Source organism: Carettochelys insculpta, chromosome 8, assembly GCF_033958435.1.
Source record: "Carettochelys insculpta isolate YL-2023 chromosome 8, ASM3395843v1, whole genome shotgun sequence".
Lineage (NCBI taxonomy): Eukaryota > Metazoa > Chordata > Testudines > Carettochelyidae > Carettochelys > Carettochelys insculpta.
The window spans coordinates 28,589,345-28,614,442 of NC_134144.1; the positions used below are offsets into that span (position 1 = coordinate 28,589,345).

The window sequence follows — 25,098 nt, forward strand, 5'->3', positions numbered from 1 at the left end:
TTTTCTGAACCTGTCCACTTCGTTTTCCTCTCAAAGTACTTCGTAACTCCAATCTACCATTTGTTACTGTTTTAGAAGAGAGAAAGTAAAAGAAGAAAAGCATTCACTGTATAGCAGTTTCTTTAGCAAAGAAGAGATGCAGAGATGAATGAGTCATTATGTCATTTATTCTTGAAAAAAAACCACAGCTTTTTTAGCATTTGTAAAATTTGACGGACAGTAATCTTTCTAGACTTTCTATTGCACTCACACACCTTGACTTTTTTCATGAGGTGTGCTGCAAAAGTGAAGATGTAAATTTCAAAAACTGTTCTCCACCAGCAACTTTCTAGGTACACTTCAGTTATTTCCTTCCTGTGGTGTAAATTCTGAAGTCCTTACTCAGAGCCCCATCTTCCCAGGTACTGAGAATCATGGAATCATAGGTCTGGAAGGGACCTCAGGAAGTCATCTAGTCCAGCCCCCTGCCTCAAGCAGGATCAACCACAACTAAATCATCCCAGCCAGGATCTTGTCAAGCTGGGACTTCAAAACCTCGAGGGATGGAGAATCGACACTTCTCTAGGCAATGCATTCCTGGTGAAGTAGTTTTTCCTAATATCTAACCAACACCTCTCTTTCTTCAACTTCAGACCACTACTCCTTCTTCTGCCATCTGACACCACTGAGAACAGTTTCTCACCCTCCACTTTACAGCTTCCCTTCAGGAAGCTAAAGGCTGCTATTAAATCACTCCTCAGTTGTCTCTTCTGTAAATTAAACAAGCCCAATCCCTCGGCCTATCCTCATAGGTCTCGTGCTCCAGCCCCTTAATCATATTTGTTGCCCTCCGCTGAACCTGCTGTAGCACATGCACATCCTTTTTATACTGGGGGGCCCAAAACTGGACACAGTATTCCAGATGTGTCCTCACCAGTTCGGAATAGAGGGAAACAACCATTTCTCTAGATCTGCTCGAAATGCTCCTGCTAACATACCCTTGTATGCAGTTAGCCTTCTTGTCTACAAAGGCACACTGTTTAGTCATATAGCCTTTCATCCACCATAACCCCTAGGTTCCTTTCCGTCATACTCCTGCTGAGCCAGTCGGTCCCCAGCCTATAACAATGCTTGGGATTCTTCCACTCCAAGTGCAGGATTCTACACTATTCCTTGTTGAACTGCATCAGATTTCTTTTGGTCCAGTTCTCCAATTTGTCCAGGTCACTCTGGATTCTCTCTCTACCCTCCATCTTGTCTATCTCTTCCCTTAGTTTTGTGTCATCTGCAAACTTGCTGAAGGTGCAATCCAGTCCCTAATCCAGGTCATTAATAAAGATGTTGAACAATATTGGCCCCAGAAATGAGCCTTGTGGCACTCCGCTTGAAACTGACCGCCATCCAGATATTGAGCCATTAACCACTACCTGCTGGACCCGACTGTCAATCCAGCTTTCTATCCATCTTATAGTCCAAGGATCCAATCCATATTTCCTTAACTTATGGGCAAGAATGTTGTGGGAGTTGGTATCAAAAGCTTTGCTGAAGTCAAGGTATATCACATCCACTGACTTCCCCATGTCCACAGAGCCTATTACCTTGTCATAGAAGCTAATCTGATTCGTGAGGCAGGACTTGTCCCTGGTGAATCCATATTGGCTACTTTTGATCACTTTGCCCTCTTCCAGTGCTCCAAAATGGATACCTTGAAGATCCCTTCCATTATTTTCCCAGGGATTGAGGTAAGACTGACCGGTCTATAGTTCCCTGGATTGTCCTTCTTTCCTTTTTTAAAGATGGGCACTACATTTGCCTTTTTGCAGTCATCTGGGATCTCCCCCAGTCTCCAAGAGTCTTCAAAAATAATGGTCAAAGGTTCAGCAATGACATCTGCCAATTCCCTCAGTACCCTGGGGTGTATTAAATCCAGACCCATGGATTTGTGTACATCTAGTTTTTCTAGATAGCTCAGAACTTGTTCCTTCCCTACAGATGGCTGCCCTCCACCTTTCCATACTGCGTTGTCTAGGACCGTCATGTGGGAGTTGACTTTGTCTGTGAAGACTGAGGCAAAAAAAGCATTGAGCACTTCAGCTTTTCCTATATCGTATGTCACTAGGTTACCTCTCTCATCCAGTAAAGGCCCCACACCTTCTCTGATAACCCGTTTATTGTTAACATGCCTGTAGAAACCCTTCTTCTTCACGTCCCTTGCCAGCTGCAGTTCCAGTTGTGCTTTTGCTTTCCTGATTACTCCCCGGCATTCTCCAGTCATATGTTTATACGCCTCCTTTATCAACTGTCCACATTTCTATTTCTTCTATGCATCCTTTTTGAGTTTAAGCTGATTAAGGAATTTCCCTGTTAAGCTAAGCCGGTTGCCTAACACGTTTGCATTTCTTACTATGCAGTGGGATGGTTTGTTCCTGTGTCTTCAGTAAGACTTCTTGAAAATACTGCAAGTTCTCTTGAACTCTCTTCCCTTTCATCTTCGTTTCCCAAGGGATGCTGCTCATCAGTTCTCTGAGGGAGTAAAAGTCTGCTGTTTTGAAATCAAGAGTCTGTATGTTACTGCTCACCCTTCTTCCTTTTGTCCGGATCCTGAAATCTATGATCTTGTGATCACTGTAGCCCAGGTTTCCACCCACTTCTATTTCTCCTACTAGTTCTTCCCTGTTTGTGAGCAGTGGGTCAAGTGGTACATGGCCCCTGGTCAGTTTTGTTAGCACTTGTACCATGAAGTTATCACCAACATTCTCCAAAAACTTCCTGGATTGTCTGTGTGCTGCCGTATTGGTCTCCCAACAAATGTCTGGATGATTAAAGTCTCCCATGAGAACCAGGGCCTGTGACTTGGAAGCTTCACTTAGCTGCCAGAAGAAATCCTCTACCTCATCTCCCTGATCTGGCAGTCTATAGCAGACACCAACTACAACATCAGCTCTGTTACTTCCACCTCTAAGCTTAAACCAAAGACACTCAACTGGATTTTCTCCCTCCTTATCCTGGAGCTCTGAGCAATCATACTGGTCCCTCACATAGAGTGCATCTCCTCCTCCTTTTCTCCCCATCTGTCCTTCCTAAACAGTTTATAATCTTCCATGACCGTGCTCCAGTTATATGAATTGTCCCACCAAGTCTCTATTATTCCAACCCCCCCATACTTCTTTGACTGTGCCAGGGCCACTAATTCTTCCTGTTTGTTCCCTAGGCTTCTGGCATTAGTGTACAAGCATCTTAGAGAAGTGGCTAATTGGCCCACTTTCTCCTCTTCACCCAGGAAACCCACTTGATTGTTCCCTCCTTTTTCCCCACTTACCTCCAGGCTTGTGTCACTGTCCCCCGATGAACCTAGTTTAAAGCCCTCCTCACTAGGTTTGCAAGCCTGCCTGCAAAGATGCTCTTTCCTCTCTTTAAGTGGATCCCATCTCTTCCCAGCAATCCCTGTTCATGAAAAAGAATCCCGGGGTCAAAGAAACCAAATCCTTCCCTGCAACACCACCTATGCAACCACGCATTTACCTCTGTGATTTGACGATCCATACGTGGACCCCTTCCTTCCACAGGAAGGCTAGACAAGAACTCCACTTGTGCTCTGTGTTCCTTGATCTTCCTTCCTAGGGTTACGTAAGCCACTGTGATCTCTTCAAAGTTGCTCTTAGCTGTATCATTGGTTCCTACATGGAGAAGTAGGAAGGACTAAAAGTCTTCTGGTTTAATGATTTTTGGCAGGGACTCTGTAATATCCCAGATTCTAGCTCCTGGCATGCAGCCAACTTGCCGAGATTCTAGGTCCGGACAGCAGATGTATGACTCCGTCCCTCTTAGGAGGGAGTCCCTGACCACCACCACCCATCTTTTTCTCTTAGGGGTGGTGGTCATAGACCCCCCCATCCCTAGGACTGCGCATCCCATGCCTTAGAAACCATGGGGACTCCTTCAGATCCAATCCCGGTGAGGTATCAGCCCCAGTTATCTCCACCGTATCACCTGTGGAGAGAGGTTGAAAGCGGTTACTTAACTCCACTGGAATTGGAGAGACCTAAACTGGTTTTCTCTTCCTGGAGGTAACATGCTTCCAGTTCTCCTCCTTGTTTTGAGCAGCCTGCTGTTCCTGCAGTATTGTATGTTGCCTTCTATCCAGAAAGTCTTCACCCTCTGATGGACCTGAGGGTTGATATTTGCGCCTCAGGTTCTTTAACCTTCTCTTCTAAAATGGCTACCAGCTTTCACTTAGCAATTAGAAAATCCTTTCTGTCATCCAGGAGGAAGGCAAATATGGCACATACCATGCAGGGCACAACAGCAGACTTCCTCAGCAATCATGTCACTCTCCATGTTTTCCCTTTTCAGAGAGATGCCTTATTTGTTTCTAGTTCTACCTTGAAGGGCACAAGAGAAACACCATATATGAAAGAGAAAACAGGTGTGGGGCTCCCCCTAAGGTGAACTCCCAGGCCAGCTCCCTGTTCGTTGCTCACAGTGTTCGCTGTGGCTGCCTTCTTATAGAGCTGCTAGCTGGTTAGGCTCGGCTCAAAGCCTTTGCCTCCAATCTAATCAGCCCTTGAAGGCCCACCTGGAAGGAAGGAAGCTCTCCCAATTCACACCTTGCAAACTTGCCAAACACACTTTCCAACTGCTCCCCTCTGCAAAATAGATGCTCAGGCACACAGGCAGCTATTGAAACTGCCCCCTCGGCAAAATAAAACAAATGCTCAGACACACACAGACAGAAATTCAAGCCACCAGCTCACAAGGCAGCTTCCCAAATGCCACACTCACCTGAGCTCCTCTAGGAGGCTTTCCCAGGCCAGCTCCCTGTTAGCTGCTCCTGTTTGCTGCTCACACTGTTTGCTGTGGCTGCCTTATAGAGCTGCTAGCTGGTTAGGCCCAGCTCAAAGCCTTTGCCTCCACTCCAATTAGCCCTTGAAGGCCCACTGAGGGGTTCTAGCTATATATTTGGATGCACAGCCCCTCCCAAGTTTTGTAATTCTTCCCTTCTGTAGGACAACAAAGATGCTGTCTTGAAGTTTTCTTTGATACAAACATGTACCCTTCATTGTAGTGAAAAATGTTGCTTTTAATTAGTTAGTTTTTTAATATTAGTGTGTTTTTTTATTTTACTATATTTTACTGTGTTGTCATTTTCTTATAGTCACATTAAATGCAGCAGTGAAATGTAAGGTGGCCTCAGTTTCCAAAATTGTTCATTTCTTCCACAAAGTATTAAGCACATTTAAATACCTTTTTCAAATTATCCGCACTCCTTTACCCCATAGTTTTTTTGGATAATAGTCACAGATTGCATTAATTTAATGGATTTGAAATGAGGATTGTTAGGAAGGCACTAATCAATGGGTAGAGAATGGTGGGTGCATCATTTACCATTGCAAGGCTAAAGAGTCTTGCGCTGTTGAGTAGATAGATTATTCAAAGGAATCCAGTTGCAATAAGTGAACAAAAGTCTTCTCCCTCAAAAGTTTTTGTTTTGTGAAACATCATTTTATTTATTGTTTTGTATTCTCCAGTCTGCCATTCAATACTGTTCTTGTAACAACTGTTTGTCTGAATTTTTACAGGTTCCACTAATGTACTGGCTCATACTCTTCATGGAATCAACCATGCAGTAACTGCAGCATTGCACATCATTATGGGTAATGCATAAATGCATTATCAGAAGCTTTCAGATAATAAGAGACATATTTAATGTTTTAAATACGTGTTTGGAGGAATCAGTGATACTTTATTTTGTCAGGGTGAAGTTTGTATCATCAGATAATTTGGTTTGAAAGGGATCTCTAAGATATCTAATTCATTGTGCATCTTAACAGTATTGATTATTTAATTATTCTTGGGTATCTACTTTGACTATTAATTGCTGCATAAATGAGAGCTCACAACATTGCATTAATTTAGTAAGTCAGGACAAGCAAGAGTTATACTGGCAACCTTTAACTCTTTTCCTTATGTATGTGGGTTATGAAACACAATTCACTGGCATGATCACATACAATTTCTTATTTCAAGATACCTTCTTAATAATAGTAGGAAAAATGGGTTGGACACAGCATAGGTGGTGCTTCACAGGGACATAAAAGCACCAGCTAAAAGGGGGTGGGGAATTGAAGTTCCCTCCCCATGTGATTCCCCTCTGTCTCTCCCCATACCTGGGGCCCTAGCACTCTCCTGCTCCTGCTCCTGTTCCTTCCCAATCCGACTTGCCTCTGCCTCCATATTTGGGGAGGGGCATGTGCTTCTTCTATTCTTCCCCACCCCCCACTCCCCAGATTACTTCTGGTACTTAGTGATTGAAGCAAGTGTTCAATATTGATTTTTATCCTCATCATGAAGCCTCACTTGCTATACAACATGTTATCATTTGCCAGCCAGCCAGCAAATGGGACAGGGTTTCTAAGAATGTTACTGTGCTCTTCAGTATTATGTATATTCAAAGGGCACAGAGTTAAGGTTAGCTGGTGCAACCTTAACTTTGACTTCTCCTGAATTTTGAATACTTCACTTTGTATCATTAATGATAATTTTACTTTTTAAGTCAGTTTTATGTATGGAATTCTGTTGACTTTCTTGTAGAGAGAAAAAAGAAAAGCTGTTCCAGCGTGTGTAATGACTTACTCAGGTTCCAAAATTAACATTGCACATGCCCATGGATATTTGATTGGAAATTTCACTTCACTTTTCTACACATGCACAAATCCAACTTCAGAAAAAGAATTTGTTAATCATAATTTCCATTCAGTTTGTTATAGGTTCCCATGTCTGGAACAAAAGTGACTTGCTAGTTTTATTTGATAGAAACCAGTATGTATGTTTGAAATATCATAGAATCATAGGACTGGAAGGGACCTCAGGAGGTCATCTAGTCCTGCCCCCTGCTTCAAGCAGGATCAACCCCCAGTATGTTTTAAAGTCCTTACAATGTGGCCAATGACCACCAATCAAATCATGTGTAGCTATGAAAGGGACTATGCCAATTCTAAATTTCATGTTTCTACTGTAGTAAAATAGTTAAATATTATTTTAAAATCATAAGAATATTTCTGTGAATATTTGCTTAAAGTTTCCAAAAATATATCTTACTCTCACACATGTGCCAAATTGCACCCAAAACCATAAAAAGTTTGATACTTGTAAGGATCTGAAGCAGTTAGAATGAATGCATTTTGCAGTCTTAGGCGTGTTTCATTTCATACTCCATCTGTAATGCTTAACTTATTGAACAAGAAATTAATAGTCTGCTTGCAATTTTCTTTCATCTGTTAATTCATATTACCCTGCTCTTTTTAAGCTACTGTTCTCAATTCCTTGGAAGTGTTAATAAATTTAGCTCGAAAACTAATCTTAATGTCTACTATAATATTTCAGGACATGTACAACCAGTGGACATCTGCACTTTCAGTAGTCCAACCAAGCTTCTTCGTTTTGGATTCTCAGCTATGTTTGGTTTTGGTGCAAGAACTCTGGCTCTGGCTGAAAAGCATCGTTGGATGCCCTCCAGCCAGCGGAGGGATTTTGCTGTAATTAGAACACTTGCAAGTCTGAGGTATGCTAGGTTCATTGTATTTCATTTTCAATATTTTTCATGTCCTTGTGAAAATGTAACAATCTTCCCTGATGTTAAATATAGAGAAAGTATAGAAAGGGTGTGGATGCATTGGAGAGAGTCCAGTGGAGGACAACCAAAATGATTAAGGGGCTGGAGCACATGACCCATGAGGAGAGGCTGAGGGATTTGGGCTTATTTAGTTTGAAGAAGAGAAGGGTGAGAGGTGATTTGATAGCAGCCTTCAACTTCCTGAAGGGAGGTTCTAAAGAGGATGGAGGGTGGCAGTTCTCAGTAGTGACAGATGGCAGAATGAGGAGCAATGGTCTCAAGTTACAGTGGGAGAGGTCTAGGTTGGATATTAGGAAAAATAGGAAAAAAATATATATCCTAATTAGGATATTAGGTTTTTAAAGTCCCAGCTTGACAAAGTCCTGGCTGGGATGATTTAGTTAGGGTTGGTCCTGCTTTGAGCAGGCGGCTGGATTCTATGACCTCCTGAGGTCTCTTCCAGCCCTAAGATTCTAGGATTGAATGATATATTATATGATCCTTAATACTTATAAAAGTCAGAGTGAGGGCGGACACTTTTCAGGTTTTACCATCTACTTCATTGCAATGTCACCATTTAATTAGAAAAAGCTTCTGTATTTTCAGCATCATCATGTTAAAATAATTTTAACCTAAATGAAAGCAGACGTAGCAGTCAGAATATTGGCTTATGTGTAAATGACTGTCAATATTTTTTTAGGCCAGAAGAATGTGAGTTATCATTTCTACCTCTGAACACTTTGTTGCAGGATTCCCAAGAGAACAATAGGCAAGTAAACCTGAACTAAGCATTCCTAGATCTATAAAAGTGTGTATCTTTGAAGATAAAATGAGAACAAAATTAAATATTTTAATGCTGTAATATCACAAGGGAAAATGGAAATTTATTTCTTTTTAAGATTATTTAGCCAACTGTTAAAATTTTCATTTTATTATCTATTCATTGAGCGTGTGGTATTGTTTTACGTTCATTGTTAGCAATACAGAGGATCTGTCAGACAGGCACCTACTCCATTTCGTTCAACATTAAGCAATCCTTTCTTCCAGTTTCAAAGATTTAACTTCTTCTTGAAACATTGTTCAATTACTTTTAAATGTTTATATCTTAATATTTTTGTTATTTTAATTGCATTGTGTGATACATTTATATTTTCAGAAAGAAGAAAGAGAGACTTAAGAAGTCTGGTGAGTTTCAGATTAAGTTTTCCTTAAAAGTGAATTTTGTTTGGTTAAACTAATGTAATGCAGAATTACTCTGTTATCTTTAGATAGCAAGGCTCAGTGGCACACGATCCAGGGTCACTTCCTGAATGTGAGCATTATGGCAATCCCCTGTCTGTGTACAATGGCACCAAGAGGCTTGGCACCTAATACCAGGTCAGTAAGGATTTAAAGAATTAGAGTAATGTCTATAAATTCTGACATCTTACTCTAAAATCTTGGCTTTTCCTGGAATGTCTGCCTGTGTCCTGGCAGTCTGTACCCTCTTGTAGTGGCGGAGGGAGGATGGACTGCACTTGACTCCATAATCTTAAGAATTGTAATCAGTTTTTGGATCACGTTATCTAACTAGAATAATCATTGGATAATTACTGTGATTAAATTAGTTGACAAGACTGACCTACATAGTAATCATCAAGTAATCTGCGTCAGGTTTCTTGATAGGAGGAGAACTGGGTCATCGATTTCTTGTAAAAAAAAAAATCCTCTTGAATCCTGCATTCTCCAGTTGAGAAAGTAATGTTGATTTCTTTCCCTACCACAAAGAATTTTAAGTGCTTATTTATACTAAATACTAAAATCATCTTCCTTAGAGAGGGAAACGTGATGAGTTTTAGTCTGGATTATCATAAATAGTATTTAGTTATTTGTTTATTAAGTGAAAAAGTATATACTTTAAGATATTATGATGATGTTCTTTACTGTTTAGAAATCTATTCACTCATGATGCAGTTTTCTGAGGGGATTTTTGGGAGAAGGCCTTTCCTCACTCATCTTCTCTAGTCTGTCCCTTGTCTTTGAAGGATTGCAGATACAATGACACCTCCAAAGCACTGTTTAGAACCCAAATGCAGATAAGTTTTTTTTCTGTGCATATTAGATGAATGTACTCCAGTGTCTTTGAGACAGCCTGAATTCCAGCTGTCCTGACTGTACTGCTAGTCGGATAATCAAGAAGCAGCATTCAGCTCTCTAGAGAGAGGGGTACTTTCCTTGCAGGTGCCTCTTTCCAGGACAATGAATGGTAGCAAGGCTGCATACAGCAGGAAAATAAAATGTTGCCCTAATTGCAGCAGATACGTGGTTGAGGTATTTCTGAAGCACTTGGCCAGCACTGAAACTTCACTTACTGTCTTTGCAGAGAGAGACACAGAGAGCCAGCCCACCTGCCCATTTAGATTTTATCAGACATTTTGGTTAATCTGAATACATTGGGCTTGACTGACCAGCGTTTGTGTTAATCCAGTTTTATAGCTACTAGTTTAAACCCTCAGTAGTGACTAATGATTTTGAATCCCTCAGGGCTTGTCTACACTTGCTCCCAACTGTTTAGGTGCATGTTAATCAGGGTGACAGGAGATTACTAATGCAGCACTTCATTAGGCTAATTCTTCCTCACGGCAACTTTGAAGCTTCAAACTTCCAAGTGCTGGCATGCATGTAGCCACGGGCACTTCAAACTGCCCGTGCTACTTTGAAGTCCCTTTACTCCTCAAAAAATTTACTCCTCAAAAAAAGGGACTTCAAAGTAGCACAGACACTTAGAAGTGCCTGTGGCTACATGCATGCCGGCACTTGGAAGTCTGAAGCTTCAAAGTTGCTACAGGAGAGAATTAGCCTAATGGAGTGCTGCATATTCACCGTAGCATTTCATTAGTAATCTCCCATTGCCCTGATTAACATGCCCCCTTTGAAGTTGGGGGCAAGTGGAGACCCAGCCTCAGTGTTTGAATGTCGTGCTTGAGATCCCCTAAAAAGGTTGATTTTCAAAGAGTGTGGCACTTTCTCAAAATCAGCATCCTTGCAAGAATCTCAGTAGTACCCTACAATGGAACCAGTCAAATCACTAGTCACTTCTGAAAAATGCGACCATAATGACTAAATAGGATGTTCTGGCACAAAGTTATGTACACAGCACAATATGTATCTTTAATTTTCATGTGAAATAAGCATCAGAATTAGAAATTCTCAGGAGTGAAGTGACTCTTACATACAATTGCTAGGAAAGTATTTGATTTATAATCAGTATACTGAAAAATTCTGAATAAATTTCATGAAGGTAATCTTGTTTTATATTGATTTTAATCCAATTTACAATGATTGTGCATTTAGTTTAAGGACTTAAGAACTTTTAATGTAACATGAGTTTAATCAAAACATGTATTTTTCAGGTTGAATAATGGTAGTATGGCTCTCATAATTGTACGGAACACTTCTCGGGCAGATTTTATAAAACATCTGAAAAGATATGCCAGTGTAAAAAACCAGGTACAGTTAATCCTTTTTGTGTGTATGATTATAAAAGAGCTACTAATCATGAAGGCAGACATGCTCCAGGAGTTAACATTAGTGTCCTCATAAAGAGACTTAGTTTCCTGTCAGAATGCATTAGCCCCCTTTTATCTGATTTTTGAAAATCACTAATCAGACTACTGCCGATTAGCCTATTTTAGCCCATCTGTTATGGTTTAGTATATATGTAGTTTACACCAGCAGTTGCACAAGAGTGCAAAGCTCATGAACTAAAATAAGGACAGAGAAATTATGTGTTTAATTTTAATGTACAGAGATTAATGGCACATGCTGGGGAATAGCTGTTACACTTCAAAAGAAATAAGTCCACAATTTTGGCGAATCATTACATACTATGATGGCAGCATTAGTTCTGGCAATAGTTTCTTTGGTTTTCATGGACCCTCGTTCATAAAACTTAATATGAATGAGTGGTAAGAGAAGTTTGAAGATCTGCCCTTTTAAAATCATATGAGCAATATTCCGCCTGTATTTAACTGCATCATGGAATTCGATTCAAGTGGTGGTTTTGTTTCTTCAGTGTCTCACTGTTCCTTCAAAACACCTTGTGCAAATCCAAGTAAATGTCTTATGTGAAATAAATGATCATTGTCTGAATGAATCATATCATAATGTAAAATTAGTGATAAGCAAGTTTTAGGTTTTGGTCAAATAATCATTCAAAATTTAGTACGTTCAGAGAAGGTGTCATTCCTTGGTGCTGGATGTCATCCTTGGGAGAAGATGCCTAGTTTCGTATTGTGATGGAAGCAATATGCTTCAGAAAAGCCTTTTGCTTTTCCATTCTGTCATTGTAGCACTTATAGACTGCATCTACACTACAAGATAAATTCAAATTTAAGGCAGTTAGCTCGGTATTACTATGTGACTGTCTTCACTTAAGATACCATTAGCTTGTTTAGGGAGCACTAGTATCAATATTACAATATTGTCAGTACCTGATGGGTATAGTGTCAAACTCAAATTCCAAAGTTTGATTGAAGGCCAGTGTGGAAGCACCATGTGTTAAATTCAAATTTATTAGCCTCCATAGGTGTCCTGTGTGTAACCCACAATACCCCTCAGTGCTCTGCTCTGGCTGCTGCTTATCCAGGTGCACAGGAATTAGGTAACAGAAAGACCACGAATTTCACATCAGGACCAGGAAGCCTGTGGCTGTGGGCTCATGTTTGTATGAGAGCCTGAGAAATATCTTTCTTTCTTTGCTATTAGTGCTGTGAGTGCATCTAACCATTACAAATAGCCCCTGCACGGAGTTCGTGGCTCTGTCTCTACACTTATTTTTTTCTGTGCAGCCTGGCACCAGCTGCTGCCCTGCCCGCACCACGTGGTAGGAAGGCTGTTGTGGGGGTTGTGCTTGCAGAAGAGACCAAGAAACTTCTTCTCAGCAGTTTTTACATTTGTGCTCAAATCCCCCACAGGTGTCATGCAATCAGGGTCTTTCCTACGCTGAACCACATCATGTGAGTAGCCCCCAACCCAGTGAAAGGACTTGCCCACCATTTGGTGCTGACCATGCTGCCTGGAAGCACCATGTTCTAGCTTGCGCATGGTTAGAGCTCCAAGGGTGGGAAAGAATTTCAGGGCCTTGCAGTCACCAAGAGGGGAGTCTCCCCCAGAAACTAAGATATTCAGGGGCTTGCTGTCAACTGTCCCCTGACTGAAACCGCCCCACATGTCCCTAGAAAGGGACCAGTGGGGCTTGCTGCTGCCAGGGGGAAAGTCTCCCCTGGGTGGCTAAGATAGTCAGAGGGACTACTTCAACATTTCAACTGCTTCTGCAGCCGCAGCCCACAGACCTTCCTCCCCCCGCTGGGCCAAATATATTTTGGGGGGCTTGATGTCCACTGTGGACGCCTACTGCTTTGACATTTCTGTTATGAAATCTTTTTCCTAACACTTCCTATCTGTCTTCATGCTTTGGCCCACCCCCAAAAATACAGGGTGGAAAGCTAGTTGAGATTCCTGTTTCCATTATAAGTTCAGTGTATGAGATTTCACTGCCATCCCCCACGTTGGCAATGCCTGTGCAGTGAAGAGCAAAGACCAAGGTTTTTTTCCGAGACTTTTCTATCCTCTTTCATCTAACTTTGAGAATACAGCCTGTCCCTGTGTCATTTTCAGGGAAAAGATGCAGTCAGTGGATGTCTAGCTGAGAATTCAGTTACAGAAGAAAGAGATTTCTGTTAACTTTTTTGCCATTTCTGTGGATGCCCAGCTTCTTCTTCGAGTGTCCCCGTGGGTGCTCCACAATAGGTGTCGGGCTCGCCCGGCGCCACAGATCGGATCTTCCAAGCAGTTTCTGCCGGACCGCGCATGCGCCGGACCGCGCCGCTCCCTTGCGCGCTCCTGGCCATGTGCGCGATCCGGTCCCCGCCAGTTCCTCTCAACCGCCGTCGGCTGCAGACGGAATCCAACTAGGCTAAGGCCAAGTAGCGTATTCAACGACTTAACTGTTTCTTTTAAAGTTTCTTTCAAGTACTTAGGCTACTGCAAGTTAGCCGGTTGTTATTTTTACAAAAAAAAAAAAAAAAGCAAACTACAAGCGGGACAGCTTCACCAGTCCCAGTAACAAGCGCCGGAGGCCAGGAGCATAGGGCCATCAACCCTCCTGCTGCGGCAGGCCATCGGAGGGGGAAAACAGCACAGAGAAGGTGCTAAGTACCCGTTTAACACCTGAAAGACTCACCAACAATGTCTTCTTCAGGATTTAAAAAATGTGAGTCCTGCCGAGAGGCGATGCCAGCGTCCGATGGGCACAGTCTATGCATAAGGTGCCTTGGGGAGTCCCACGTTGCACAGAAATGCTCCTTCTGTGCTAAACTAACAGCCAGAGCAAGGAGAGACAGGGAGATGCGGCTTAAAATGCTGCTTTTTGACAAGGCCCTCCAGCCAGACGTGCTGGAGCGGCCGCAGCAGGAGGGACCCTCCGGGGCCCATAAAAGGAAAGCTGCCTCCCTCACCCCATCAGCGCAAAAACGGAGGAAAGCCTCCCCAGCCCGATCCCTGCCGGCAGCAACAGCGAGTGGGACGGGAGGAGCGAGCAGCCCCCAGCCGCAGCAACAGCTGATCGGCGGCGGCACGGAGAGCCACGTGGAAGCGGCTCAGCCTCCGATAATCAGCCAGCCGCCCCGCACCGCAGGCAAGGCGGCGGCTAAACAAGTGCCGGTACCGGCGGCACCGCAGGCAGCGGCACCGACCCCCAGGGAACTGGCGGTGCAGAGCGCGCAGGCACACAGCCTGCAGGCCCCGAGGGACACCGCATGTGCGGCACCGCCTTCGAGCATGCCTAGCACAGTGCGGACGGGGCCGGCATCCCCCGTGCGTCAGGGGGCGGAGTTACCTCCTCCAGGGAGGGGGAAGGCTGCACACAAGAGGAGGCATCGCAGCCCCTCTCCGGACAGGGCTGTGGAGCTGCTCTCTCACAGCCCTCCGCTTATGCTGCAGACTCCAACCAGAAGGCAGGGGTCCCCCCTAACCTACCCAGAGCCCCCTTCTCCATTTTTGCAACCAGCCTCACCCTGGCTGGAACCACCTTCACCCTTCCTGGGGTTTGAACCGCTGGACTATTATGCAAAATCGCTCTCTCCAGTGTCTCGACGATCTCCCTCCCCCAGACGCAGAGGGTATGCACCAAGGGAGTGGTCTAGGTCACCCTCCCAAGAACAGTGCCTATACTGCCATGGTCGCCCCTACCACGCGGGGCATAAACACCATCGGCAATCTACTAGGGAAAGATCCCCACAGACGATCCCGTACCCCCGAGGGCAATCGCGACCGGGGACAGAGACTCAAGCATCTCAGGGGGGACTGGCTATGGAACCCCGAGACTTTCCCTCCCAAACCTCTAGCGAGAGGGTGTACCATCAACAGCAGGAACCGGAAGGGTCCAGAGAGACGTATCCCAGCGGTTCCTCGCTCTCCTCCCCGGACGAGGCTATGGCCCCGGGGGACGTCCATCCTCCGGACGATCTCAAACAGTTTCAAGAGCTGTTTAAGAGGGTGGCCTTCACGCAAGGCATCCAGACAGCAGAGGTGCAAGAGAAACACCATAAGCTCCTCAAAAATTTGAGACCTCCGGCCTCCTCCAGAGTAGCAATACCGCTTGATGAAGCAATCTTAGAGTCCGCCACTACGATATGGCAGACCCCTGCGACTATTCCGCCTGTCCAAAAGAGAGCGGACAAGAAATACTTCGTGCCGGCGAAGGGCATGGAGTTCCTGTTCAGCCACCCACAGCCAAATTCCTTGGTGGTGGAGTCGTCGCAACAAAGATCAAAGACATCTCAATTCAAGACAGGGGGAACAGACAAAGATGCCAAGAAGCTAGAGCTGTTCGGCAGAAAGGTCTACTCCTCCTCCACTTTAACGCTGCGCATGGCAAATTACGCAGCGCACTTAGCGAACCATAATTTCGACAACTATTCCAGGTTAACCTCCCTCATGGACTTGCTTCCAGAGGACAAAAAGCCGGTGCTCAAGGCCATAGTGCAAGAAGGCTACACGGCCTCGAGGACGGGAGTTCAGATCGCCCTGGATGTTGCGGACACAGCAGCACGTTCCACAGCAACGGCAGTGGTGATACGAAGGGAGTCTTGGCTCCAGACCTCGGGTATACCGAGGGATCTGCAGGCGAAGATAGTTGTCCTTCCCTTCGACTCGCAGAAGCTGTTCGCTGAATCAACCGACTCGGTCCTTCATTCAAGTAAAGACTCAAGAGCCACACTCAGGACCCTGGGGATTTACACCCCTCCATACACAAAGAAAAGGTACTACCCTCAACAAAGACGGTACCACTACCAGCAATAGCGCCCCCAGTATCACAGGGGTTACGAGCAAGGGCGACATCAACAACACCAGCAGTACAGAACTCCCAGGCGACGTTCACAACAGAGCCGTGCGTCCTCGGGGCGGGGCCAAAGGCCACAAGTTTGACATACAGATCCAGGGCTGCGCCATCACTACCATCGCACAAGGTCATCCGAAGCAACTGTTCCACCATCGCCTCCGACCATTCTACGACCAGTGGCAAAGGATCACCACAGACAAATGGGTGCTGGAGATCATAGCCACGGGGTACGCCATCCCCTTCCAGTCGCTCCCACCGTCACGACCTCCACCCAAGCCCCACCCCCAGGAGGCCTCCCATGTAGCGAGGCTCAGGCAGGAGGTGGACCATCTCATGCTCATAGGGGCGGTGGAAAGAGTGCCGGAGCAACTGCAAGGGAAAGGGTTCTACTCCAGGTACTTCCTCACGGAGAAAAAGACAGGAGGCTGGAGGCCCATCTTAGACCTTCGCGGCCTCAACAGGTACCTGCGCAAGCAACGTTTTCGGATGACCACAATCGCCTCCATCCTTACAGCACTAGACGATGGAGACTGGTTCGCAGCCCTCGATTTACAAGACGCGTACTTCCACATAACTATCCATCCGGCTCACCGGCGATTCCTCCGGTTCATGGTAGGCAACGAACACTTCCAATACAAGGTCCTACCGTTTGGCCTCTCCTCGGCCCCCAGAGTCTTCACCAAGACCTTGGCAGTGGTGTCAGCCTACCTGCACAGACAGGGGGTATTTATTTTCCCGTATCTGGACGACTGCCTGCTCAAAGGGGCCTCGAAGGAGGAGGTTCTGCGCATGATACGCGTCACAGCAAACACGTTCTCTTCACTCAGCCTGGTTATCAATCTGGCAAAATCAAAAATAGACCCCACACAGGACATAGAGTTCATAGGGGCTCGTATAAACTCGGTTACAGCGAGAGTATACCTACCAGAGACTCGCTTTCGGGCCATCGGTTCCCTCATGCAGGTCATCACCTTCAGCCCTACGGTGCCGGTCTTGACGTGCTTGCAGCTGCTGGGCCACATGGCAGCGGCGACGTTCGTAGTACAGAACGCCAGGTTACACATGCGCAGCATGCAGCACTGGCTGGCGAGTGTATACAAACCGGCAGTACACACTGTTCACAGGGTGGTGTCGCCCACAGCTGGAGTGCGCAAATCCCTACAATGGTGGGTAAACCCCAGGAACCTGCTAACAGGGGTACACTTCCGCCAGCCGCAAATATCGGTTTTTCTCACTACAGATGCCTCCCTCATAGGGTGGGGAGCGCACATGGGCGAAGAGGTGACTCAAGGACTGTGGTCACCCACGCAACAGTCACTACACATAAATATACTGGAGCTCAGAGCAGTGTTCAATGCCTGCAGACACTTTCGAGACCGCATACAAGGCAAAGTCGTCGGGATCAGTACAGACAATACCTCCACCATGTTTTATATAAACAGGCAAGGAGGAGCTCGATCCTGTGCCTTATGCGCGGAAGCAATCCGCTTATGGAACTGGTGCATCGCCAACAATATAATCTTGAAAGCCTCATACTTGCCGGGTGCGCACAACGTGAAGGCAGACCAGCTGAGCAGGTGTTTTGCACTCACACACGAGTGGCAGATCCGTCCCGATCTGCTACGGCCGATTTTCCACGCATGGGGTTTTCCCCAAATAGACCTGTTTGCCACTCAGCACAACAAGAAGTGCCCACGATTCTGCTCCAGGGCAGGACTGGGATGGGGGTCCCTGGGGAACGCGTTCGCGATCCCGTGGAGGGGCCCCCTGCTTTATGCGTTTCCTCCCACAGTGCTGATCCACAAAGTCTTGCAGAAAGCCAGGAGGGAAAGGGCCCGGATGATCCTGATAGTCCCAACGTGGGATCGACAACAATGGTTCCCCCTACTCCTGCGCATGTCGGACCGTCCACCGATGCCTCTTCCAGTGGCGCCGGATCTGCTCACGCAAGCCCAGGGGTCCATAGTGCACCCGCACCCCCAAAGCCTGCAACTGCAAGCATGGTTAATCCATGGCTCAGCTCCCTAGAGAGCACATGCACAGTGGAAGTACAGCAAGTCCTAGAAAGTAGCAGGAGGACTTCCACCAGGAAGACCTACAAGCAAAAATGGACTCGCTTCACGGCTTGGTGTTCTACCAAACAGCTGGCCCCCCTTTGGGGGCCTATACCTACAATACTAGAGTATTTACTGGACCTCAAGAGAGGAGGACTCTCGCTATCCTCGTTGAAGGTCCACCTTGCGGCCATCTCGGCATTCAGACATGAGGAGGAAGGGCACACGGTGTTCGCCCACCCTATGGTTACCAGGTTCCTCAAAGGGTTGGTAAACCTATACCCCCCCTCGGAAACCGATTCCACCTTCGTGGAACTTGGACCTGGTGCTTACCACGCTAATGGGACCACCGTTCGAGCCCTTGGCCACGGTTCCCCTCTGCCTCCTTACAATAAAGACGACCTTTCTTCTTGCAATTACGTCAGCTCGTAGGGTGAGCGAGCTCGCGGCAGTCATGGCAACGCCACCCTGCACTGTTTTTTCCAAGGAGGCGGTAACCATACGGCTGCATCCAGCCTTTGTTCTCAAAGTTTCTTCCGAGTTTCACATTAACGAACCTATTGTTCTACCCTCGTTTTATCCAAAGCCTCATAACTCCAACAAAGAGGCGTGCCTACACCTCCTGGACGTGAGGAGGGCGCTAGCCTTCTACGTAGACAGGACCAAGTCCTTCTGGAAGACGGATAGACTCCTAGTCTCCCTCGCTCCCAAATCGAAAGGAGAAGGTCTCTCCTCGCAGAGAATCTCACAGCACATTGTATCCTGCATAAAAATGTGCTACGAGCTCAAAAAGACTCCTTTATCGGCCATTCCCAGGGCTCATTCCACTAGGGCGGTGGCGGCATCAACAGCCTTTTTCAAGGGCGTTGCGTTAAAAGACATTTGCAGAGCGGTGACCTGGTCATCCTACGACACCTTCGCCAAACATTACGCCCTTCACAGGGTATTCCAAGAGGATACCCATCTCTCTGCAGCGGTCCTCTCGGGGGCAAGCTGCACATAATCCGATTACCCACCTCCTATCTTGAGTTACTGCTGGGTAGTCACCTATTGTGGAGCACCCACGGGGACACTCGAAGAAGAAAGAAAAGTTACTCACCGTAGTAACGGTGGTTCTTTGAGATGTGTCCCTGTGGGTGCTCCACTACCCGCCCATCCTCCCCGCTTCGGATCTCTGTTAGTGTTTTGCAGGGGCAGCCGAGGCGGTTGGTCGAGGAACTGGCGGGGACCGGATCGCGCACATGGCCAGGAGCGCGCAAGGGAGCGGCGCGCGCCGGCGCATGTGCGGTCCGGCAGAAACTGCTTGGAAGATCCGATCTGCGGCGCCGGGCGAGCCCGACACCTATTGTGGAGCACCCACGGGGACACATCTCGAAGAACCACCGTTACTACGGTGAGTAACTTTTCTTTTTCCTTCCTTCCGATGGGAAAAATGAATGTTTGCTTAGCACAGGAGGGGAATGAGGAAAATGCAATGTGGGAAGATGACGTCAAAGACAAGCGAGCATACCCAGAATGCTACGGGAATGAGGGAACTGTAGGATGATAGGTTCCCACAATGCATGGATGCAGCAGTCGATGTTTGCCTGTTGAGTGTTGCAGCAATAAGTCAACTTTGTGAGGAGCATGTGGGGAGGTGAGGATAGTCAAAATTGAATTTATAAATTCCAGGCCGTGTCTACACTAGCCCCAAACTTCGAAATGGCCATGTAAATGGCCATTTCAAAGTTTACTAATGAAGTGCTGAAATACATATTCAGCGCCTCATTAGCATGCAGGCGGCCGCAGCACTTCGAAATTGAAAAATACACCACTTGTAAACTGAGCAAATGTGTCTGTATCTAATTGCTGGATAATAATAGAATCCAATGATACCATTTCTACTGAGTCACTATTCAAAGCAAAACAGAATATTAAATTATGAACATTGGCTTGAATATAAACAATATGTTTCATGGGCTCAAAGCCAGAGTCAAGATTTTAGTTTGTTCTGTCCAGGAAATAGATTGCCCGTAAAATGTACATGATTGAACAAATTAATGATAAATGGGTAGTTAATGTCTCTTGCTTTACGTATATGGATATTTACTAGAGGTTTTGCACTGCACCGACATAAACACCATTAAACTGGAACCTTTTGGCATTAACGTAATGCAATACTTAGTGGTCACATAGGCTATGTCTACGTTGCCCCCTTCTTCAAAAAGGGCATGGTAATGAGGCTGATAGATTACTAATGAAGCGCTGCAGTGAATATACAGCACTTCATCAGGCTAATTCTCCCTCATGGCAACTTTTAAGTGGCAAACTTCGAAATTTGGAGGGGTAAAGGCAATTCAAAGTGCCTGTGGCTACATGCATGCCAGCACTTTGAAGTTTGCCACTTAGAAGTTGCTGCGGAGGAGAATTAGCTTAATGAAGTGCTGCATATTCATCACAGTACTTTATTAGTAAGCTCCCATCAGCCTGATTACCTTGCCCCCTTTGAAGAAGGGGTAAGTGTAGACATAGCCATAATGTTTTTCATCTGTGAATCTGAATACTGTACTTTTTTTCCCAAGTATTACAATTTCATGCTGCCTCATACCTGAAAGTCACCAAGACACCTTGGGGAGTAAAGGGACTTCAAAGTTGCCCAGGCACTTCGAAGTACTGGTGGGTGAGCCGCAGCTACACGAGCCGACACTTTGAAGTTTAACGCTTCGGAGTTGCTGCGGGGGAGAATTAGCTTAATGAAGTGCAGCACATGCAGCACAGCACTTTATTAATAATCTCCCGACAGCCTACTTACCATCCTCCCTTCAAAGTAGGGAGCTAGTGTAGACACAGCCCTTGTTTCCTTGCTCCTGATTTCTAAAATTTTTCCTACTCAAATTAGCTAGCTTTTCAGTCTATGAAGCATAGTGTATAGGGTTTATATATGTTATATATGTCAAGCTTGTAAGTCTGAACAATGCTTGTCTTTTGTCTGAGGCATTGTTTGATCAGAGTGCTTTGGGTTTCATGATGTCCAGTCTGCTGCCCACTGAAGCCTAAAACTCTGGGGACTCTTCTGCAAATCCTGCCTTCTCTATGTGAGATGTCTCAGTCTCCCTGTCTTTCCCTGTTTGTCTTAATGTCATAGAGAGTACTTTCGCAAGAGAGATCCACTGTCTTCTGGGTAATTCTAGATATTTCTCTGTGTAGGAGTCCTGGGACGCCCAGCCCTTGGCCTAGGGCGGGCGGCAACCAAAAGAGGGTTATAACACCGGCCCAGCCCTCAGTTCGGGACGGGGCAGCAGTTCACCGTTGCAATACAATACAGGCCCAGCCCTCAGTCTAGGGCGGGGCAGCAGTTCACAGTTGGAACACAGTCCAGGCCCAGCCCTCAGTCTAGGGCGGGGCAGCAGTTCACAACTGCAACACAGTACAGGCCCAGCCCTCAGTTCAGGGTGGGGCAGCAGCACACGGGTTTGAGCACAGGCCCAGCCCTCAGTTTGGGGCAGGGCAACAGCACAAGGGTTTGAGCACAGGCCCAGCGCAGGCTGGCCCTGTCAAGGAGGGGGTAGGGGGTCGCAGGCCCTCCCACTCCACTGCGACCCGGCCCGGGGCGCTGGGGGTCGCTCACACGCGACCACGGCAGTGGGGATCCAGGCCGCAACACACTGCCATGGGTTCGGGAGCGTCGTTCCCCGGGCCACTTCCTACCTCTGCCTCCACCGGGGGAAGGTCCCAGTCCATCTGGTCAGGGGGTCCCACGGGGTTGGTCTCCTCCAAATCGTCCACCTTCAGGGGCTCCGGCCAGTCACTCATGTCGATGTCATTGGGATAGTCGGGCGGCGGTAGCACGGTGGGCCCGAGGCGATCCTGGGCCTGGGGGCTGCAGCGGTCTGCTGGGACTCTGGGGCAGGCTGCTCCTGGGGCCTTGTGGTCACTCACCCTCGCCGGTCTGGCCGCGCCCGGGGCTTCCTCCAAGGCGGGGGGTCTCCACCAGCGTGAGGGTCCTGGCAGGTCTGGGAAGTCCGGGTAGTCCCCTGGGGCATCTGGATCCGTGGTTGCTCTGGGCCGCTGGGGGCTTGCTCCTCCGGCCTGGCTGGGCAGCGACAGGCCCTCTGCCCTTGGTGCTGGGGAGCTCGTGCAGGCGCCTCCTCCCTGCCCAGAGACCCAGGCTTTAATGGGTCCCGAGCCCTGCCCTTGGCCCTTCTAGCCCTGGGCCCCGCCCTCTGAGGGGCGGGCCACTGGTGTTCTGGCTCCGGGCCCGCCCACCAGGGCCTCTGCGCAGCCTCCTCTGCCTCTGACTCAGCAGGAGGCCATACTGATTCACTACACTCTGCCTAAGACAAAACCATTCTGTTACAAAATAATAATGAAAACGACATCATCTCTTGATCTAAACTACCATGGAAAGTTCAAAACTGTGTGTCTCATCTTTTAGGATTAGCTAATTTTGACATGTTTGCATACTTTTCATATAAATCTAAAAATATGGGAATAATAGAAATTGAAATTTGGTAGGTAGGTATTTCACAACACAGAGGAAGCTATAATGTTTCCCCTGAAGATCTTTGTTTAAATAGTCTAAATATTAAGCTAGGATATAAACCTCTACACAGTCCAAGTAAATAGCTGTTTTGAAATTGTTGTACCTGGGAAGATTTACTGTAGGAAATATTCTCTGTGCTTTTTCTTCCTTAAATTATTCACTTCTGTCAGTTTGTGTGAGTTTCTAGTGTATTTGACAAGTTTAAAGCAAGCTGTTAATTTCACAATATTAACTGCTAAGGAACCCATTTTGAGTAACCTTTTTTGACTTTAATATATATTTGTGTTTGTTCTAGTTTAATTTTCCCTTTGTTGATACTTACGCTGTTCAGGAAGTAAAAGTCCAACCAGGAACTAAAATTGTGTATGGCACTGAAGAAAATTTGCATGCTACTTCTGAAGAAGGGAATTATCCTTGGAATATAGATGGCAATTTAATGGAAGGAGCATCCGAGGTTCATGTTCGGTATGTCTAAGTATAGTAACGTAGGATTTGCTAAATTAGATTATTGACCTGTCTCATGTGATGTCCAGTCTGCAAGCATCGTCAAGCAAAACCCCAGCTAGATTTGACCAACTGTAGTTACCTCTTTCTTGTGTAGAAGAGAGAAGATTCCTGCAAAGTTTACTGTAGAAAAAATTGTTCTAAAATTGTCAGACCAATCTGCATTACTCCATAATTAAAAAGTGATTCTCAAAAGAATGCAATAGTATAATACATCAGTAATTAGTGCATATCTTAGAGATTGTGCTCTGAAATTGTATGTTGTTCTTCAAGTGACTGCTCATGAGCATGCCAGTATGTGTGTACATGAATACTGCATGCACAGTTGCTGGAAAAGTTTTCCATAGTGGTACCCTGTTGGCTTAGCCATGGACACCCCCATCCCCAGAATGACACCACCATGCTTCATCTGTATATACCCCTGCTGACCTAATGTCCACTGAGTTCCTTCTTTCCACCAGTGACAGTTGTTGGAGCTCTTCATGTCTTCCTTCACAATTACTTTGTCCCTAGTAAAACAAAAAGCAGTCCTCACTTCAAAGATTAACAATATAATTTGTTAGGTGATGAGCTTTCATGGGACAGACCCACTTCTTCAGATTTGGAAAATTCTGATCAGAATTCTGGTCTTTTTCAGTTACTAAGGATTGCACCAGTTATTAGAGGGCAGAATCCAGCACACTATGGACATTGTACATCTGTCTTTGCAAATTCAAACACATTCAATTAATACTGTGGCAGTATAGCTGCCCTGCCTTGTTGAGGATGGAAGGGTCCTCCATGTGAGTGTTAGCAGCTCAGTCTATTGTACAAGCAAAAAACAGAATTTCTGTCAGCCTTGAGGCTATAAAAGTAAAAGAAGAATTTTTGTATAGAATTATTTTGTTGAACTCATAGAATTTTATAAATGCTTGTGTTTGACATAATCTAAAAAACTGGGCCTAGTGTGAGTTGGATGTTTAACAGATTACCACAAATTTTCCATGATTCCCATATTCTAAATCCTGTATAGGGAAATGCTGCAAATGCAAATATTCACATTTCACTGCTGTTCACTCTCTAATCCCCATATCGTAAAACAGAGTTCTGACCCTGTCGCTCAAAGTGAGCCAAGTTTGTACTAGAGAGAAGGTTGTCATTATACTACATTTATAAGGCAGAAGGCATTATTTCAGGTTGAAAAGAAAGCCTTTATTGAAGAAACAGCTTCAGGAGGAACTCATACCACCCAGATCCTTACTTCTGAAATCAGACTTAAGTCAACTGTTTGGAAGTGACACTCCCATCACCTTTTATTTATTTTATGGAGTTAATCCATTATGAGATGTTGTGCAACAGAATTTGTTTAATTGTAGGTACTTAGTGCTTCTTGAGAATGGTTAAAGAATGGACAGTACATGAACGCACACAACTGAGCAATCCTTGTAATGGAAAGGGGACTGATCTTGTCCTCCAGTAATGTCATGTGACCAACCAAAAACATGGAGCAGATGGTAGGATGCTTATCATAACACAAGGTGTGGGAGAATGAAAGAGGCATGTTGACTCTTTCTGTCTCACATCCCCAAACTTCAATATTAACAAGGTTCTCTCTCAGAAGCTTTTAGTAACTGTAAGATTGGAATAAGCACAAATATAATTCATCTTAATTTTATTCCGTATCATTTCATATAAATGTGTCCTCAAAGAAGACGTCGCATGAAAACTACAACAGTTACTGAATTTTTATTTCTTCACTTTCCAGGGTACATCCACAACTTATAAATCTTTATGGAGAGAACATTGATGAACTGGATGATTCTAAAGCAACGTGCAGTTGTTTGTAGAGTAATTTATGAAGAAATTTGGCTTTATGGTGCAGGTTCTGCATGTAAAGACTTATTTTCATCTCTGAAGAGTGTGTAGGGCCCTTTCTTTCACCCAGTGAAGTCAACAGATGAAGGACCAAGACTGAAATTAGGCTGCTTATATAAAACTAGCAATATTAATATATCAAATAAAATAATTGTCATTGTCACACACTGTTTTTAGTTTTAACCTTAAA

The 25,098-nt window shown here is 45.5% G+C and overlaps 1 protein-coding gene across 1 annotated transcript in view; it reads left to right on the forward strand.

Annotated features, from left to right (window-relative positions):
- CERKL (CERK like autophagy regulator) overlaps window positions 1-25,098 on the forward strand; it is a 139,501-nt gene extending 114,403 nt beyond the window's left edge. The window contains exons 6-13 of the mRNA XM_075001786.1: window positions 5,559-5,633; window positions 7,363-7,540; window positions 8,292-8,364; window positions 8,752-8,776; window positions 8,860-8,968; window positions 10,984-11,080; window positions 22,846-23,015; window positions 24,799-25,098. Of these exons, the coding sequence (XP_074857887.1) occupies window positions 5,559-5,633; window positions 7,363-7,540; window positions 8,292-8,364; window positions 8,752-8,776; window positions 8,860-8,968; window positions 10,984-11,080; window positions 22,846-23,015; window positions 24,799-24,880 (809 nt within the window). The 3' untranslated portion in view covers window positions 24,881-25,098. The remainder of the gene's footprint in view (window positions 1-5,558; window positions 5,634-7,362; window positions 7,541-8,291; window positions 8,365-8,751; window positions 8,777-8,859; window positions 8,969-10,983; window positions 11,081-22,845; window positions 23,016-24,798) is intronic.